The 17,208-nt window shown below is 48.1% G+C and overlaps 1 protein-coding gene across 1 annotated transcript in view; it reads right to left on the bottom strand.

Moving 5' to 3' along the window:
* The window catches only part of LOC135908094 (endothelin-converting enzyme 1-like), a 36,630-nt gene that overhangs the window by 7,636 nt on the left and 11,786 nt on the right, over nt 1-17,208 (bottom strand). The window contains exon 3 of the mRNA XM_065439846.2: nt 8,868-9,870. Coding sequence (XP_065295918.1) covers nt 8,868-9,836 — 969 coding nt within the window. The 5' untranslated portion in view covers nt 9,837-9,870. The remainder of the gene's footprint in view (nt 1-8,867; nt 9,871-17,208) is intronic.

Here is a 17,208-nt window from a genome sequence, read left to right as displayed (position 1 = left end):
CGTACAGCGCTCTAACCGGAAGTGTGCAATTCAGGTCGCACATGCATGTCTTGGGAACACGAAGATAAAACTTAGTCGGAATGTTGAGCACTGGGATTTAATTTGTTCGCTGCATTGTTTTCCGCCATTTCCCTTAGCATGGATGAACTCAACAAGGTCGTGCGCATTTTCTCTCGCCGCGTTCCGTGCAGCGCCCAATTCTCGCTATGCTTTTACATTTCGGGCTTTAGCAAGTTAAGGACTTTACTTTTTAAAGCACAAACTTCAGCTGCGATTTAGGGGTAAAAGTGGGAGAAATGCTTTAGCATTGCGTCGCACACTTGAGTTTCCGGTTTCATGAGTGAAAGTGCGTGTACCGAGCGAAGTGCGACTAACTGGGCCGGAGGAGGTATATAGTGATATATGAACGAGAATAAAGTGAACTGAGGGTCCCGATTTTTATTAGTCATGTTATCGTATGACGATGTACGAGCGATATATATATATATATATATATATATATATATATATATATATATATATATATATATATATATATATATATATATATATATATATATATATATAAACGAGAAGAAAGGGGGTTCACCGAAGGGCCCGATTTTAATTAGTCATATCATAAGAAGCCAACAAACACTGACACCAAGGACAACATAGGGGAAATTACTTGTGCTTAATAAATGAAACTAAGAAACGATAACTTAATGGAAATTAAAGTGGATGAAAAACACAACTTGCCGCAGGTGGGAACCGAACTCACAACCTGGTAGAGCATCGCACGCGAAATGCGAAGGCTGTGGGTTCGGTTCACACCTGCGGCAAGTTGTTTTTCATCCACATTAATTTCCAGTAAGTTATCGTTTCTTAATTTGATTTATTAAGCACAAGTAATTTCCCCTATGTTGTCCTTGGTGTCAGCATTTGTTAGCTTCTTATGATACGACTAATATATATATATACATATATATATATATATATATATATATGTATATATATATATATATATATATATATATATATATATATATATATATATATATATATATATATATATATACATATATATACATATATATATATCCAAATGCTAACGCATCCAAACATGAGCAGTTTGCAAACGCCCAGTTGGGTGGACTAGTCAGAGCGCGGCCTCTCGATATGACAGCCGAAACTGGAGGAACACGCGGTACTTAAATGCGAAATGCAAGCACGTGGGAAGACCACAGATGCAACCAGACAGAGTGCCGCGTGATGCAGCTCGGCGAAGTTGACGATCGGTAGCCTGGACCTCTTGTCGATCTGGCGAGCTGCTGTGATGTGTAGGGCGATGTGCCCCTACATCAATAAAACTTGGTGTTGGGCTAGTTGGTGATGCATTCTTTAAAACTGATGGTAGCGCTAGAAAGGAACGGACACACGAAGAAAAGACGACACGACGACAAAGAAACGCTACTGACAACTGGTTTATTTTTCGAAAAAATTCTGTATTTAAAAGAATCACAACGTTTCTTCGTCGTCGTGTCGTCTTTTCTTCGTGTGTCCGTTCCTTTTTAGCGCTACCATCAGTTCTAAAGAGTGCCCCTACATAGAACCTGATCCTTGACTTTTTTCCCGCAGCAAAAAACCTGCTTCGATGATCCCTGCTGAGCAGTCTGGACTTTTCACAGGTCCAGAAATGTTGGACATTGCCCCTTCGAAATTTTTTTGAAATTGACCGCAACGCGCCAACGTAACACAATAGGCAAGATTAAAAATACTTATATTTCAACAGATTGGCCGAGTTTCAACAAGTTTTTATTAGCAACGTCGAAAGGGTACCTCCTTCAAATTGCTTCAAATTCTGATTTTGATGCGGCTTTATAGCAATGTTTTGGTAAGGACAAAAACATTAATATAACGCAGCCCTAAGTGCGGCATCAGTATCACAAATGCGCATGGTATTTGAAGGTAGTACCCTCTCGCATTGCTAATTAAAAGTTGTTGAAACTCCGCCAATCCTTTGAAATATAACTATGTTTAGTGTTGCCAATTGAATGAGGCTGGTGCATTGCGGTGAAGTAACAGATTTTTGAAAGGACATTGTCTAAAATTCCAGGGTATGAGGAATAAACCGTACTAATAAATGCTCCATCTATACACTTATGCTAACGTGGCGAAGCGCTTTCCTTACAGCGAAGCTGAAAGCGTCTCGGTGGTCGACATTTTTCGTGTCCGCGCCCGTTAGCGAAAGTCTAGGCTGATGCCGGCGGCATTGCATGGCAGGAACAGTGACTCGTACCTCTGTAAGCCAGAGGGTTCAAGATCCCACATACACCATACAGAACAGCATTCGCTTCAATAAAGAACAAACACAAAACAAGCATCCGAGCCACATATTTGATTATAGGGCGCTCCTGGTAACAACGTGAAGCACGTAGCGCTCCCCGCATACGCTCCCCGGTAAAAGTTAAGCCCCAACCAGACGTACGCGTTGGAGCGCGGCCGCATGCGCCGCCCCGAGTGTGGGCGCCTGTTGCGTCAGGCGCAGAGGTTGCGTCGTGTGTCGGCACGGGTTGGCGTGGAGGCCTTGCATTGCTAGCATTTTGGCGCTTGCGCCGGAAGCTGCCGCCCGCGTCACCCGCCCGACGTGCCTGACGTGACCACGGCGAACCAACGTCGCTTCTGGGACGACCCTTTGCGCGGCGTGCAGACAAACCCGCGCAAGCTGCGTGCGTTGTAATCAACGTTCCGCGTGTGTTTTGGTAGTTGATGATGCGAGCAGTTGAGTCTTCAGCCGTAACGGCTGCATTAATAGTTCGAGACATGACACAGCATGTAGCACGCGTAGGAAACGTAGCCCGCGAGTGATGATATGCCGATGCTACTGCAGGTTTTGCGGGGTTCACAATACCGGTATTAAGTCGCACTTGAGCTCACTGAACCACTAGGAGTCCTGCAATGTATTTTTAAATTTAAAAAAAAACAAGCTAAAACGTATTCTGGCTTATTGCCATCTTCAACACATTATTTAACGGGACGGTTAAGCGAAGGCTAGGTAGCCTTGAACATGGCATGCTAGCAACAATGCGCCGCAGCGACGAAACGCGCGGCGGCTCGCGGCAGCTCGTGCCGCGAGCCGAGTTTGGGTGTGAGCCCTCCTGCTCCCTCGGGCGCGACGCCACGTCAAGTAATCCCGGCGCGTGCAGAAGCGTTACAACGCGTGCGCTTGGTTGGAACTTTACTGCTGCGTAAGCTGCCGCGGCGACGGTAGCTTACGCAGCCGGTCGTAGACAGAGCTCTTCGCAGGCCGAAGAGCTCTGTCTACGAGACTTGCAAAAGCGATCAGCGGCCGCATTGAATCCAGCAAATTCAACCTTGCATCTCTCCGGACTATCATCCTTCAGCGTCTCGAGAAGAGCGCAAATGAGCTCAAGAAGACTAACGGTGAGCTTCAGGCCGAGATGTCCGACAATGAGGTCGCAGCTGACCACGATTACGAACTGTAATAAGAAGACCAGGCGGTATGCGCCATGGGGTGCTACAAAACCATGTTTTGGGGCTTTCTATAGTTCTCCCACCACCGGTAAATTTATTCATGTAGGGCCGCCGCCAAGAAAGCCTACCAGCAGAATGTCTTCTTGCGCGAACGGTGCCCAAGTGATTGTCACTGCCGCACTTGAAAGAAAACTGCTCATACTGAACGTGCTGTGGTTCGAGTGATGAAGAATGATGTGGCAGCCGTTTTGGGACATGTTCCAACACAACTTGCATAAGAACTCCCGTCTCGGTGACATCAACAAGTTCCAATATCTCAGGGCTCTTCTGGGGGCTTGGCAGCCAAAGCCATCACATGGATCCTTACTGCCGACAACCGTTACATTGATGCCATTGAGATACTCAAGCACGTTTAGGAAACGCCAAGATCATCGAGGCAAACTGCCTTGAGAGCCTGCGCACCCTCAGTCCGGTTAGCTTTTCTACCCATGTCATGGGATTGCGGAACCTGCACGATTTAGTATAGGTGAATATAAGACGACTGTGAGTTCTCAGAGTTCGCGAATCATCATATGCAGCAATTCTCGGCGAAATGTTAACGAATGCCATCCCTCGGGGTGGCGTGGTAAATTATAGTAGACACAGAAGCCTTAAAGCAAACAATTGGAACCTAAGGCCAACAGCGGAGGAAGACGCTTAAGATCCCCTGCTGTATTTTCGCATCGAACGAAGTTGACTGCAGGGACAGAAGAGCACACGGTTCACAAGAGCTCTCCAGCGGACAATACCTGCTGTCCGGATCCGGTCGCCGAAACACACCAGCTTGAACGCCAACAGTGGTTAAGAACAGTGCCAATGAAACGTGCGCCTTTGCGAGAAGCATCATGGAACATCAAAGTGTAGCTTCTCCTTGGACGACAACGGGAAAAGGCGTCTGCTCACGGCAAGCGGCAGCTGCTTCCGGCGTACTACTAACAATATTGGGCCAAAAACTGCAGGCGCAAGGTTAGTTGCACCCACTGCGCTGACAGACATGCTTCATCTGTGTGCTGTAAGAATAGATCGCAGGTGGTTACGCCTGAACCAAAGCAGTTTCTCAGCAGTGTGTCGATGCCTGCTACCACGTAGGCTGCAAGATCCAATGCAGAGTAGACCCTGATATTCTACTTCAGACGTTCAGAACGTGTATGCAGGGCAGCAACCTTGGCCTCTGCGTTCGAGGCATTCTTGACAGCGGCTATTGATAACCGCTTTTGATAAATGCTATTGGAGTGGCTGAAAAAAGCGGAGAGCACGAAACGATCAATTTTGCAGACTTCAGCTTGAATGTATAGCCCACGTGGCTTTGTAGCCCCGTGTCTGTTTTGAGTCAATACCCTTTCAACCCATCTGGCAAATAGGGACACCATAGCATCATGGAATTACAGACGAACTAGCACAACACTGCAAACACTGGCTGCGTGACGTGCCTGATATTCCAACGTTGGCTCTTCAAGATGTTCCCGCCCTCGAGCTCTTTGCCAGAGAAACAGCTGTATGTTTCCCCTGATGCGAGTAATGCAGCTTACGAACGATTTACCTATTTGTGCTTCCCATAGTATAAAGCTCCAGTTGCTCAACTTAAAATATTTTCACTGCCAAAACTCGAGATCACAGCAGGTTTAGCCGGGCGAAGACATTGAAGGTTCATCAGGAGAACATTAGATATTCCCGCCCTTCAATATTTTTGTTACACGGACTCCATGGTTGCTGTAAGTTGGATAATAGGGTCTGTCACAAAATGGAAGCCATTCGTCCGTAATCGAGCCGCGGAAATAGAAGTCCTTGCAGAGTTGCTTCACAGGGGAACTTCAGCGCCTTCACTCGGTAGCAACGACCCCTGGTGGAGAGGGCCAGTTTAGTTAGCGACGCGGACTGAATGGACTCCGACTACAACTGCAGGGGGCTGCCCTCAACTTGTGATAAAACACTGTGCGCCCGATACCGTCGGGCTACATACGTCACGAAAGCCCCGCCCTGTACTCTTCGACTTGAGCATATATAGCTCCTGGACTACAGGCACTAGAGGGACCATCTGGATCCTAAGGTGTGCCGGTGTTTCCAGATGACTAACAGGTGTAAAGAAAAATGCACTACAGACCGAAGAAATCGCCCACGCGGAAGTTTACTGGTTCTTGTACAACCAAACCCAAGCTTTCTTTACGGAATAGCAACACTGAAAGCTGAGCGCACCATCATGGTATCATCACGGATTAATGATCTGCACCCATTTGTTGGGGATGATGACGGACTTCTACGCATCACAAAACGACTACAGGACGCAGTAACTCAGCCTAGGGTCAACACCCTCTACTGCTTACTAGCAGTCATCGAGTGACGCATCTGGTCACCCGCAGTGCCCACAAGCACCTCTTTCATGGTGGAATTGCAGTTACAGTGGCAGACCTATGGGACAGATTCTGGATTGTGACCGCCGGAGAGTGCGTGAAGAAAGTGATCGCGCAGTGCTCGTAGTGTGCTCGTTTCCGCACGACACCCGCCTATGTCGCAGTGCCAGCTCTGCCTGCTAGGCTCAGCCTTTTGACACAGTAGAATTTCATTTTTCAGGGTTCATATGCAAGAAAAATGTATCTGTTGTGAAAGCCCATGATGTCATGTTTACGTGTGCCGTAGTACGAGCCATTCATTTGGAGCTTTTCACACGTGCTAACACTGAATGCTTTTTGGAAGCTTTTCGTCCATTCAATTCTCACTGCGGCTACTCTGGCGTTGTTTACTTTGACAATGCTTTATGTTGAAAGCACGATTCGTGAGAGCCTCGTGCCTTACATGAACTATTACGAGGCAGTGCATTTCGAGACTATCTTTTGCGTGCATGGCATTTTGTATAAACTTTTCGGCAGAACGCGCTCCTTGGTGGGGGAGAGGGGGGGGGGGGGGGGGGGTTCGGGGAGCGCGTGGTTGGATCTTTCAAGGACAGTTTCACAAACACATTTTGCAGATTCATCAATTTCGAGCAAGTAGCCACCGTTTTAACCAAATTCGATGCCACCACAAACCGACGCCGTTACCATATCTGTATGCTACACCAGATGAACTAGAAGTGTTGACTCACGCTCATTTCTTGTGCGGTCAGAGGATCGCTGTCCTTACCAATTTAAGAACACTCGAGGTTCAACCCGCGACGCACACTGAGCTGCTTGACGCGTGGATTAAGCGGCGAAAAATGCAAGAAAGCTACTGAAAGCGTTGGTATAAAGAGTATCTCGCTTTGCTCAGAAACGCGCTATCATAGACACGCTGGGGCTCTAACACAGATAAGGACAAATGACGTAATAATATGCAAGACGGAAATATGACAAGATATCCCTGGAAGCTGTGAAACGTAATGGAGACATTTCCTGGTGCCGACGGGGTGGTGCGTGCCTGCCACTTGAGATTGTCGAACGGCCATAGTTTCGAGACCAGTGCAGCGTTTGTACCCTCCAGAAATGCGCCCCCCGCACATCTCGCGCCGCGAGTGTGAGAACGCCTCCTTCGCGTATCGTGGTAGCGTCGTCTATTACACTGCGTAGCGCAGACGCCAACGAAAAAGTGGTTCAGAGGAGCGCCTCCGGCTACCGGTTATCTGCCCTACGCATTAGATGATCAGCTCTACTTTTTCTTTTTTTTTACAGCGCAGCTTTCTATGGCGGGATCCCGAAGTTTATTCGTGGCCTTATGTCGCCAGTAAACAATGGGGTCCCGATCCCGGCGGCAGTGCAAGGCAGACCAATGGCTCGTACTTCCCTAAAGTGGTCTGAACTTTTGCTGCGACTCATTGCAAACCAAAAGTGGCTTGTATGGGAGTTTCCGCGTAACAGAATTATGTTTTCTTGTATATTAAAATTGCGATCCTACGCTTTTATGTGTGTACGTTGTGAGGACGCTGTACCTTATTAATTTTCTGACGCAATTTACTTTGAAAAATTTAATTAGTTCACCAAAGCCTGTGCATCGCGCAGAGGGCGAGCGTTAGTGTGGTTCGGGATTATTTTTTTCTGACGGACAACGCAGCCGAAGCCAACACCAGCCGACACCAACACGGGGCCTTTGACGCGCTCGCGTTAATAAAAGCGGGCCAATCGCAGGCCCTGGCACTAGCCTCATCAAGTTGTCTACTCTAAATGCGCTAGCCCGGGCCTACAGAGATCCGCTCCACATCTGCATGCTCCTCACCTCTGGTAAGCCAAATATATAATATAACATGTCAAGTAAGGCAATGCTATTTGTTTGGAAGCAAACAACCATGACTTCCTACAAGCGAGGACGGCGCTTCATTGGCCTGTTCAAGCAACGCTGCGAGTCACCACCCGATGCTTCGGTAGGTGGTTACGTAATTTTGACGTCAGGAGATAGGAGTAAACACAGACGAATAGCTTTCCGTTATGGGGCCCCTTGGGTTATGGTGCCAAAACCCTGTTGTGACTATGAGGCACGCTGCTGTGGGTGACTCTGGAATAATTTTGACCACCTGGGGTTCTTTAACGAGCACCCAAGTCATTGTACGCATGCGTTTGTGCCTTTCTCCTCCATCAAAAGGCGGCCTCGATTGCCGGGATTCAATCCCGCGACCTCGTGCTTAGTAGCACAACGCCAAAAACACCAATGAACCATGGCGGCTTATGATAAGTTTATTTTTGGAAGCGTAACAACACGAAACTAACAACTGTCCATGCTTCGCATTCCACCATGCGCAGCATCTAGTATGTGCGGGGCCTCATTAAATAGGTCTAGCGAAAACAGCTGTGTTGTACCGGGCTTAGTGTGGTCAAATTAGGTACGCCAACTGCGTAATCTTATTTAGGACGACGATTTCACAAGCCTGTAATTAACTGTTACGCCAACATCACTGTAACTTCAGTATGAATAATGTTTAAAATGCGTTGGAAAGATGGTCTCTAGGTTGGCGTCCTGTGGCAGCCAAACAGGTAAACCAATAAGTATTACTGTAGAAGAGCATTCCCGCTAAGTGACAGGTCAGCGCGAAAGTTTGCGGAAGGAAACCAGTCAGTTCCCAATCATGTTTATTCTATAGCACAGACAAACGAATATTGGTAAAGAGCTTCATTACACAGGCGCTCAAGAAATCTAAATTTTGAAGCAACTAGAAACGTGTTATTTTTAGAACTTTTTAGAGGAGTACTTGGTGTGCAATCGCCCACACTCGCCCCAAACAGAGTGGTGCACGCCGGGCTTAATAGCGTGCCAAGTAAGGCCCTAAATCTGCGAACTGCATTCTTAGCTTTTATCGCATAATGCGACGCATTCGCGGCTATGGTGCTGAAGACTTCGACCCGCTAGACCGTCTTCGATATGGCGCTTCAGAGAGGATCATTGCGCTAGGCTCTTACCATGGCGGCCACGTCGAAAGATGTCAGGTGGAGTGAGATGGGACTCAAGTTACTGCTCGCCTTCAGCTTTTCTCGCAAGCTCATTGCCCGCTTAAAATGAGGTACGGCAGGCGACGGGACAGCTTGAGTGCCGCTGGCGAGCACGGTGTCCTGCGGAGAGGTCACGCCAGCGCCGAGAACGTCTTTCGTAGGCGGGGGAGAGAGCACCGTCACCTCTACACCGGCGGCCGACGAGACGCGGGCTGCAGCGGCGGAGGCCGGTCGCGCATCTTCTTTCGAGGCACAGCCACTCGCCACGGACGGAATCGGAGCAGCAGGCGTCGAGCCCGAGCCATCTGCCGCGACTCCTGACACCTCACTTTCGGCCTTGACGTCTTCGGGTGGCTTGGATGTAGCTTGCTTGTCTGCGTGCCTCGCAAACTTTGCGAGCAATACTTGGGAGCTCACTGTTTTTGGCTTGTCCGCGGTAGCCTGCTGCTTAGCCAGACCGGCAGCAGATGACTGCTCCTCTAGTGCTGGAACAAGCGGGACGTGGGAGGCTGCCGGGAGGGCCGATTTCTCTGTGTCCCAAGTGGGCACGGCGGACCCCGAATCCTCGGTCTTGGCTATGGGGATCGAAAAAGAAGGTTGTGAGGGGACATCCGCGGACAATGCGGGCTGTTTCTGTTTGATGGCGGAACTCTTGCGTTTGCTTGCACCGATGGTGTCGGACGATTGTCCGCGACGGCTATCAGCGGGAGCTACTGATGACTTTCGTCGTTTGTTCTTTGACATTTTTTTCGGGGTCATTTCAACGTTCGCTGCCGTTGGCTCTCTCGATTGTTCGTCTTGTGCTGCCTCGGAGTCACGCGCGCTGGCCACGGATTTTTTTCTTGATGACTTCGAAGGCTGCTTGCTGGCCGTGGAAGCGCGGCGGACATTGTCGCGCGCACGTTTTTTATTGGTGGCGGTGTGATCCTGCTCAGACATGGTGGCTTAAGGACGGAGAATCTTTCACAGACCCCTGCGAGCGAAACAGCCACAAAAACTTGATTCTTTCGACAAGGCAACTAAGCGTATCCGCACCTGGAAAAGGCTCACTCTAGCACTAAATTAAATCATGGTTGCTTAATTTTTGTTGCACTGCACATACACAAGCCACAAGTGCCTTGCGCAGAACACGTTAACATGCAGCTTTCTCTATGCAGTATGTTGTACTCAGTTGAATTATGACATCGTTCCGAAGTGCAACTTTATTGAGAGCAGTATAAAGGACGCGTTAGCGCTTGCGCAAGCTTGCATACAGGATTTTTTGTGTACTTGTGCTAAAGCTACAATTTTAATCACCTGTGGTGCAGCTCAGAATAAAAGCTTTCTAGGCACACAGTTGCTTCGCACTACACCGAGGACTCGGAAGACGTAACAGGAAATAAGTAATGCTGTGAATGACCTATGTAGATGGAGCAGAACGCACAGATAGAGAACCACTTTAATGTAAACTCGAGAGGTCCGCTTTGTGGCCTACCCTGCGTGCTATTCCAGATGAATACTATGAAAACTGAAGTAATGCATATAGGACATATGCCGGACCCATACCAGACAATACACACCACATGCAAAGTAAAATGTCTCACTAAGACTCACTATAAGTTAAAAGTGCATTCGTACCGGGTGACGCACAAGAGGTACTACTCTCTTTTGTTAGTTTGTTTATTTATTAAACTTCGTAAGCCTCAATGTGAGCCATTACGTGAGATGTGAGGATGATTATAGGAAAAGTAGGTTAATTCAAAAAAACGTTCTTCGACGGTGGATTTGAATTGCACGTGATCCGTTATCAGACGATGTGGGCAGTAAGGCTGTTCCAGTCATGGGCAGTGGGCAAGAAATGTGACTTTCGATAGGTCGTTGTGCTTACTCGTGGTGGATAAACGGCGTTTTGATGACTGCTGCGTGATGTGCGAAGTGCAGGACGAATGAACTATTGGTCTGGTGTTAAAGAATAAAAGAACTTGCGTAAAAGGCAGCGGCGTGCTGTACTATAAACTCTTAAAAAATACGGACTATTAGTAAAATAACTATTACACCACACGAGCCAGAGAACTCACCGCTAATTTCCTTCTTTCCTTCCCTGCTGTCTCTTCGTGTCATCTTTGTTTTCCCCTTTCTCATTCCCCCGGTGTAAGGGAGGCAGAAGGTAAGGAAGCCAACCGGACGTTATTCTGGTTAAACTCCGTCCTTCAGCTTTTCTCTTTCCTCCCGCCATTAAAAAATAAGGAGCGAGAAAGAGGAACTAGCCGTTTCCCACCTTCAGGCCGGTGAGTTCCTCCTTCACACGCACTACGCATGTTGCTCCTTCTTGAGGCAATCAAAAGGGGAGGAAAGTTTCTCCCTTGCGTGCGTATCTGACGTCGCCGCCGCCCGTGACCCGATCATCGGCTACAATCACTTCTTTTTGAGGGAAAGTAATGCTAAGAAGCCTAACCTGAGGTCTAAAGCTCTCATGACGAGCGAACACCAATGTCAAACCTCTAGCTCGAACAGGAGCTACGATACGAGAATAGTTCAACTCAAAGCAGCGCCTGGTTGCTGACGCAAAGCGAGACAAGCCCGTACTCGGGCACCTCGGCCTTGACACCGCAGATATCAGACAAACTTTCTCGTTTTGATGGGTGAATTTAGGATGACGAGACGGTTAAGCTATCTCAATTGTATGCAATTGTGGCTGTTTTGAAGCGCCATCAGCGACGGCTTCGAAACGAAAGCAAAATACGTTTGCCTGTGCCGTCGACAAGTAGCTGGGTGGTGTGAGCGCATCACTGCCGAAAGCGACGCAATCAAATTCCCAGCTGAAACACAAACCCTGCCGCCATAATAAAGTGGCGCTTTACATCGTCACTGGCGTGCCGGTACGGCAGCGTCTCCGCCCGCCTGTGGCGGCTTCTCCGTGATGTGTCGTATACCACGCACGAATGTACAGAGACAGGAAGCACAGACAAGCAATAGAAGACGTATTTCCTAAAAGGCGGGGTACAAGCAAACGTACAAAAAAGGTATCAAGAAAATGAATTTCAAAAAGGCTTTTACAAATTGCTGACTTTCGCGTTGCAGTTTTCTACGTGCGGCTGTCGGTGCCTGTGAAGAAAAGGAGACAGCGTCGAAGATAACATGCAGAGGGCAATTAAAACTACAAAGTACGAAAAGCGTAATGGAAGGCACAAGAGTACGGGGCAAACGAATATGCCCAAACGTGAACGGGAGGCCAAGCTAATTGGACACACATGGGTACGGCAGCGTTGTGCACTGTTTCGAGTGCTGGAATTCTGGAAAGCTGCAGGGCAATGTCGAACTGGAACGTCGGTACGAAGCGAAACCACCTTCTCACTAGCAGAAAGCACGGCTAGCACGCCGCAGACACAGCTCTGCAGTAAAGGCGCTCGGAGGGATACGGCATACTCTAAAGTCGGAGCTATCCTTCCCGGTCACTTGTCGCGTCGGGTGCGCTCCATCCACTGTATTCACGCTATTGTGATAGTAGTTGTAGTCTAGTAGACTGTATCGCAAGACTATTCGTTACCACGACTTTCCTGGAGATGGATATACCTGACACCAGAAGTTAGCCTTTTGATATCGTCAATGGTGAGCGGGGCCAGTCACGCCAACCGCTGTGAGTAATCCTTGGTTCTAATATATAGTATTATCCTGACATCACGGCGAGCAACTTGTATCATAGTGTCCGTGGATGCTATGCTAGTATTTACGCCCGTTATCCTCCAATATCCTTACAATCGGAGGCAGCTGCACAGTGTGTTGCAGCAAACGATGTCTTCGACGTAGCCGTATATCTTTAGTCTGCGGACAGGAAGGCAAAACATCATTTCGAAGGTTTCCTCGAAAGTGGTGTCTTCATCGTCCCGATTTATCCCTAAACTATGCGCCCGGCCTCTCAGTGTTGGCCGCCGGCTCGCACGTACCCGATTTGCAGCGGCGTAAGGAGGACGCGGATAGCAGATTGTTCGCCATTTCTGTATGAAATTAGGCGAGAAAACGTTGAAGCGGTCTGAACAGAATGTCTCTTGTAAATGTCAGCGGTTCTTGAAGCGGCATCCGCTAAGGCTTCGTGAAAGGCTAGGATCGCCGTCACCACCGTGTTAATAATTGAAAATTGCTAGTGAAAAACATTCATTATAGTGCTGCTTTGTATTAACATATCTTTGTGGACTTGCCGTGCTTATCATGTGACTATACCCAAACATGTATACCATCGAAATATATTGCTGAATTACGTATAACAGAGAGTCACTAACTGGTACACAATGCAGGGCGAAACATCATGGCTACACAAGAAATTCCAAGGCATATGGATGTAGGCAACTAGAGCAATGTTCGTGTATGTGCCATGCGTTGTGTGTTGTGGTAGCTCTGTTCGGCGCAGTATGTGTGTAAGTGCTCCGTGTTGCTCTGTTGCGCCTAGTATGTGTGAGAAACTGCTGAACGGAAAGTGCAAAATGGAACAATAGCTTTTAAAAAGGCCGATCTATTGGGCCGCGCGGTGACTGTACGGTTTAGTAATTTAAAGCCTCTCCAGGTGGCGCTAAAGGCGTTGTTTACATAAGCGTGCCTGTGTGTGTGCGACGAATCGATGCTTGCAAATCCCTATGTTTACGTAAGTTCGACGCCACGATGTTCTAGCGATGCCATTCATTTCAGCGCTTCGACAGTGGTTAAAGCGACGCTCCACCCGCGTTATTAATTTGATCAGCCGGCCGTCAACGGTGGGTGGGTGATAAACGTGGCAGTCGAGCGGAATGCATCGCTACAAAATCGTGTCGTACTTGCACCTGTTTACTTGTATGCGCCAAAGAAGGCTTATCGAAATTGTTTTCTTTTTTTCCTAACGTCAGTAACGTACACTATGCTTATGATTCGTACGTTTTTTTCCAGTTGCGAACTAGCACAGTTGGTAGGCCTAGTCACAACCATCTGGAGTCACCCATTTTGGTTTTGGAGAGGGAGAAACCGTTCCTTCGATGCATGAGGGAGGAAATTCGCTCAATTTAAAGACGAACATAGGGGACATCGCCGTTCCTCCCTTTAATGGAGCAAGGGTCACTCTTTTTTTTTTTCAGAGTGTACGACAACAGGGGAGAACGGGAAGATGAAGCTGCGATCGGAAGGCGGTGTTCTTCATCGGCCGCTCAACCCCCGAAACTACCCCTCACGGAGTCACTCACTCACGGAGGACTTGACAACGGTGACGATGCTGATGACCTCGTGAGAGCCATCGCGATGATTTATGGCACACAGTTAAGCTCTACCAGCAGGTGCTCTGTCTTCGCCGCCGGCGATCCACCCCGGCCGCTACCGAAACTCGGACTTCCTCGCGCCGATGGGGCCCTTTTGCTCCGCCTCCGCGTTGGTTGTTTTAACACAGCAGAGCGGATCTCCCGCCATTCAGGCGCAATTAGTGCTGTTTGCCAGAATTGCTCTGCTGGCGTGAACGAAACTCTGAGCCACATCCTTCTCGATTGCGCGGCATATAGCTCCGCTCGTGAAGACCTAATCGCCGCCTATAAACGCCTTGGTCTCCCCACAGCCCGTCCAGAGGACTTCCTGTTTCCCAGGGGTTTTACTGGTTTACTCAAAAGAGCCTTCCCGGCTCTCGTAGAGTTCGAGGCCTCAAACCTATACACGTGGCCATAGGCCGCGCTTTTCGCTTCTTCTTTATTTTGTCCCCTTCGCAGACTTACGCTCGGGCTCTTCCATCTTTATCTCTCGACATTCTTTTATTCCCATTACCCTTCCCCCATGCAGTACTGTTGAGGTGACCTCCTAAGCGAGAGACAGTTACGGTACTGCACTTATCTCTTCTTTTCTCATTCCAAAAATCACTTACTAATGCTCTGTCAGGAAGGGCTCTGTCGGTTGGACTCTGCCTGGATAGGTGCAGAGGGGCATTCCTTCACATCACCTGTCATCCGCCCAAACTGCGACGTCGGCGCCGAGTTGGTGGGCGATGACGTCATCAATCTAGTGACACCGGATTGGGGAAGGCGACGGGATCCGGACGGAGGGTTAACAGGAAACGTATACTTGGGGAGGAAATCGGTTGCTGCTACTTGAACGAGATCATTGTATCCTCAGCATTCTTTCTCATTGCTTGTTCATCATGTAAATACAAGCATGTGTTTTAAGTTTCCTGGATGTCGGGCCGATTCCCACGTTTCCTCACCCAACCCCGGGGAATGACCTTACGAAATCTTCGGCCCCAGGTCGCAACTGCGGTGGCACGTACTGGTATAATAGCAGCAGTTAGAAAGAGTTATCTTCGCGACATGGCTTGGGATTGAATCTAGCAGGTTTACTCGGTTGCCTTGATGAGGAGTGAAAATGGAACTTGCTTGCTCAAGCTTTGCTCGAATAAGAGTAGGCTTACAAAACGTGTAGCGAAGGCTATATTCCGTTGTAATAGCCAAGGGTGTGATTTGAAAAAAAGTGATTTGCATAATATGTTTGAACCAAGTGAGATTGGAGGAAAAGTGAACGCCCAGGTATATAACCATAGTTGTGAGAGATACGAGGCTACAAAGAATGTGATAAAGCGATGATATATATTCTAAGTATAAGCTGTAGATCATGATGCGGTCGCTCTGATAGAATTAGTACAAAGTTAAGGGCGCTCCTCTAGAGCGTGAATGGACCGAAATAGCGGATAAAGTGTATTATGCCTTTAAATATATTGCGCGTAGAGCACAGTAAAGAGATCTTCTTCACTTGGTTTATACCATAAAATGCAAATATATCTAAGGGAGATGAAATGAATTAATAGTAAAACGACCCGTTCGCGTGCATTGCATGAAAGGAATGTGGCGGTTTCTTTATGCGCAGACAATGCCAGAGTCAAGGTGCACATGGTGAATAGAACATGCACTATAATGGTGTGACGGAAGACAAGGTGGAGAGAATAACGTCTATCTTAAAGGTTAAAGAAATACCAGTGCCCCAGTAACCCTCCCTTCCTCGCCTCCCCCCCCCCCTCCCGACCTCGTCAGCCTTGTAACCTGGTTCATGAATTTAATTAGATTAAGGAACTCGCCGCGGTGGCTTGGACTCAATCGTTCGGCGCTGCTATGCTCGAGGGGATCGGGTCAATCTTTGCCCCATATACCGCTCTTAAACGGGGCGAAATTGAAAAATTTTAACGGTCGTGTTTTTTGAATTAGGTGGATGCTAAAGAACCCCAGGTGGAAAATTTAATCTGGAGTCCCCGCTACGGTGTGTCTCATGACCAGATCGTGGTTTTCCCTCGTAAAAACAAAGAATAGTATTAGAAAACAAGAGGAGAACTGCCATCCTCACCATCTCAACAAAAGTACGCAAGCCATACAAAAGCGTCTGTGTGCCGCCTGCAAGGTTTTAGACTTAACAAATGGAGATGGGTTTACAGCGGATATTAAAAAAAAGGGTGAGAATGGTGACCGGAGTGTCCAGCTGCTACCCTACACTAGAGCATAGAAAATCTTGGATTATAACGATGCAAAGGCGAGGGAATTGGGTTTAGGTCACAAAGCAGCGCCTGAATGAAAATTCCATGCAAATAAGAAACGGAGTATAAGCCACGGGTTAGTTCCGAGCCCACCTTTATGTATTGAAAACACGCAACATTCCGATACGTTCTAAATGCGTAAGCATTTTTATGCTTACCCAACAAAAGAAACATCCGTGAATCTGTGCGTCCCTCCCGTAAAACGGTCACTTTCAAGATAAGGGCCGCAGCAGCGAGCGAATTCACCTAATTCACCTTTATGATGTAGCTTGGGGCTTCAACGCGAATGAAGCTTGAAAGAACACGATGCTCACGAAGCTCTCCGAACAGGCCGCACCCCCCCCCCCCCAGCCCTTTCACATATAGTTTTCAAGATAAGGGTTCGGGCAACTCCAACCCGACCGCGTGACAGTGCAGCGCGTGGGTTATCAGGAGTCGGCACTGTCTCTTCGCGCTGGAGATCGTCTTCAAGATACGGTCCGCGTGGCCATGCCATATACAGAGCCGTCGCCGGAAGACGCTTGATCAGGGGTCATGATGATTCTACGCGGATGGATAAGGCGCTAAAGAGCGATAGCAGCTTATAAGGATCGGAACGTCTTCAGTGCCCCTTTTTATTTACAGATACTGTCGGTCCACATCAGGACCAAGACAGGAAAGGTAATAATTTATCAACATAGAGCAAGCAGTGAACGGAACAATAGAATACAGCGATACAGCAATATATGCCCTATTGTTGAAAATATTAGGACAGAAGTTCGGAAACTGCTCACGGGTCATTGCGTTTACAATGTTTGCAGGGAGACGATTCCAGTC

The sequence above is a fragment of the Dermacentor albipictus genome, chromosome 5 (assembly GCF_038994185.2).
Source record: "Dermacentor albipictus isolate Rhodes 1998 colony chromosome 5, USDA_Dalb.pri_finalv2, whole genome shotgun sequence".
NCBI classification, from domain to species: Eukaryota; Metazoa; Arthropoda; class Arachnida; order Ixodida; family Ixodidae; genus Dermacentor; species Dermacentor albipictus.
The sequence above is the reverse complement of the archived record's forward strand: the minus strand, read 5'-3'. Positions and strand labels throughout refer to the sequence as shown.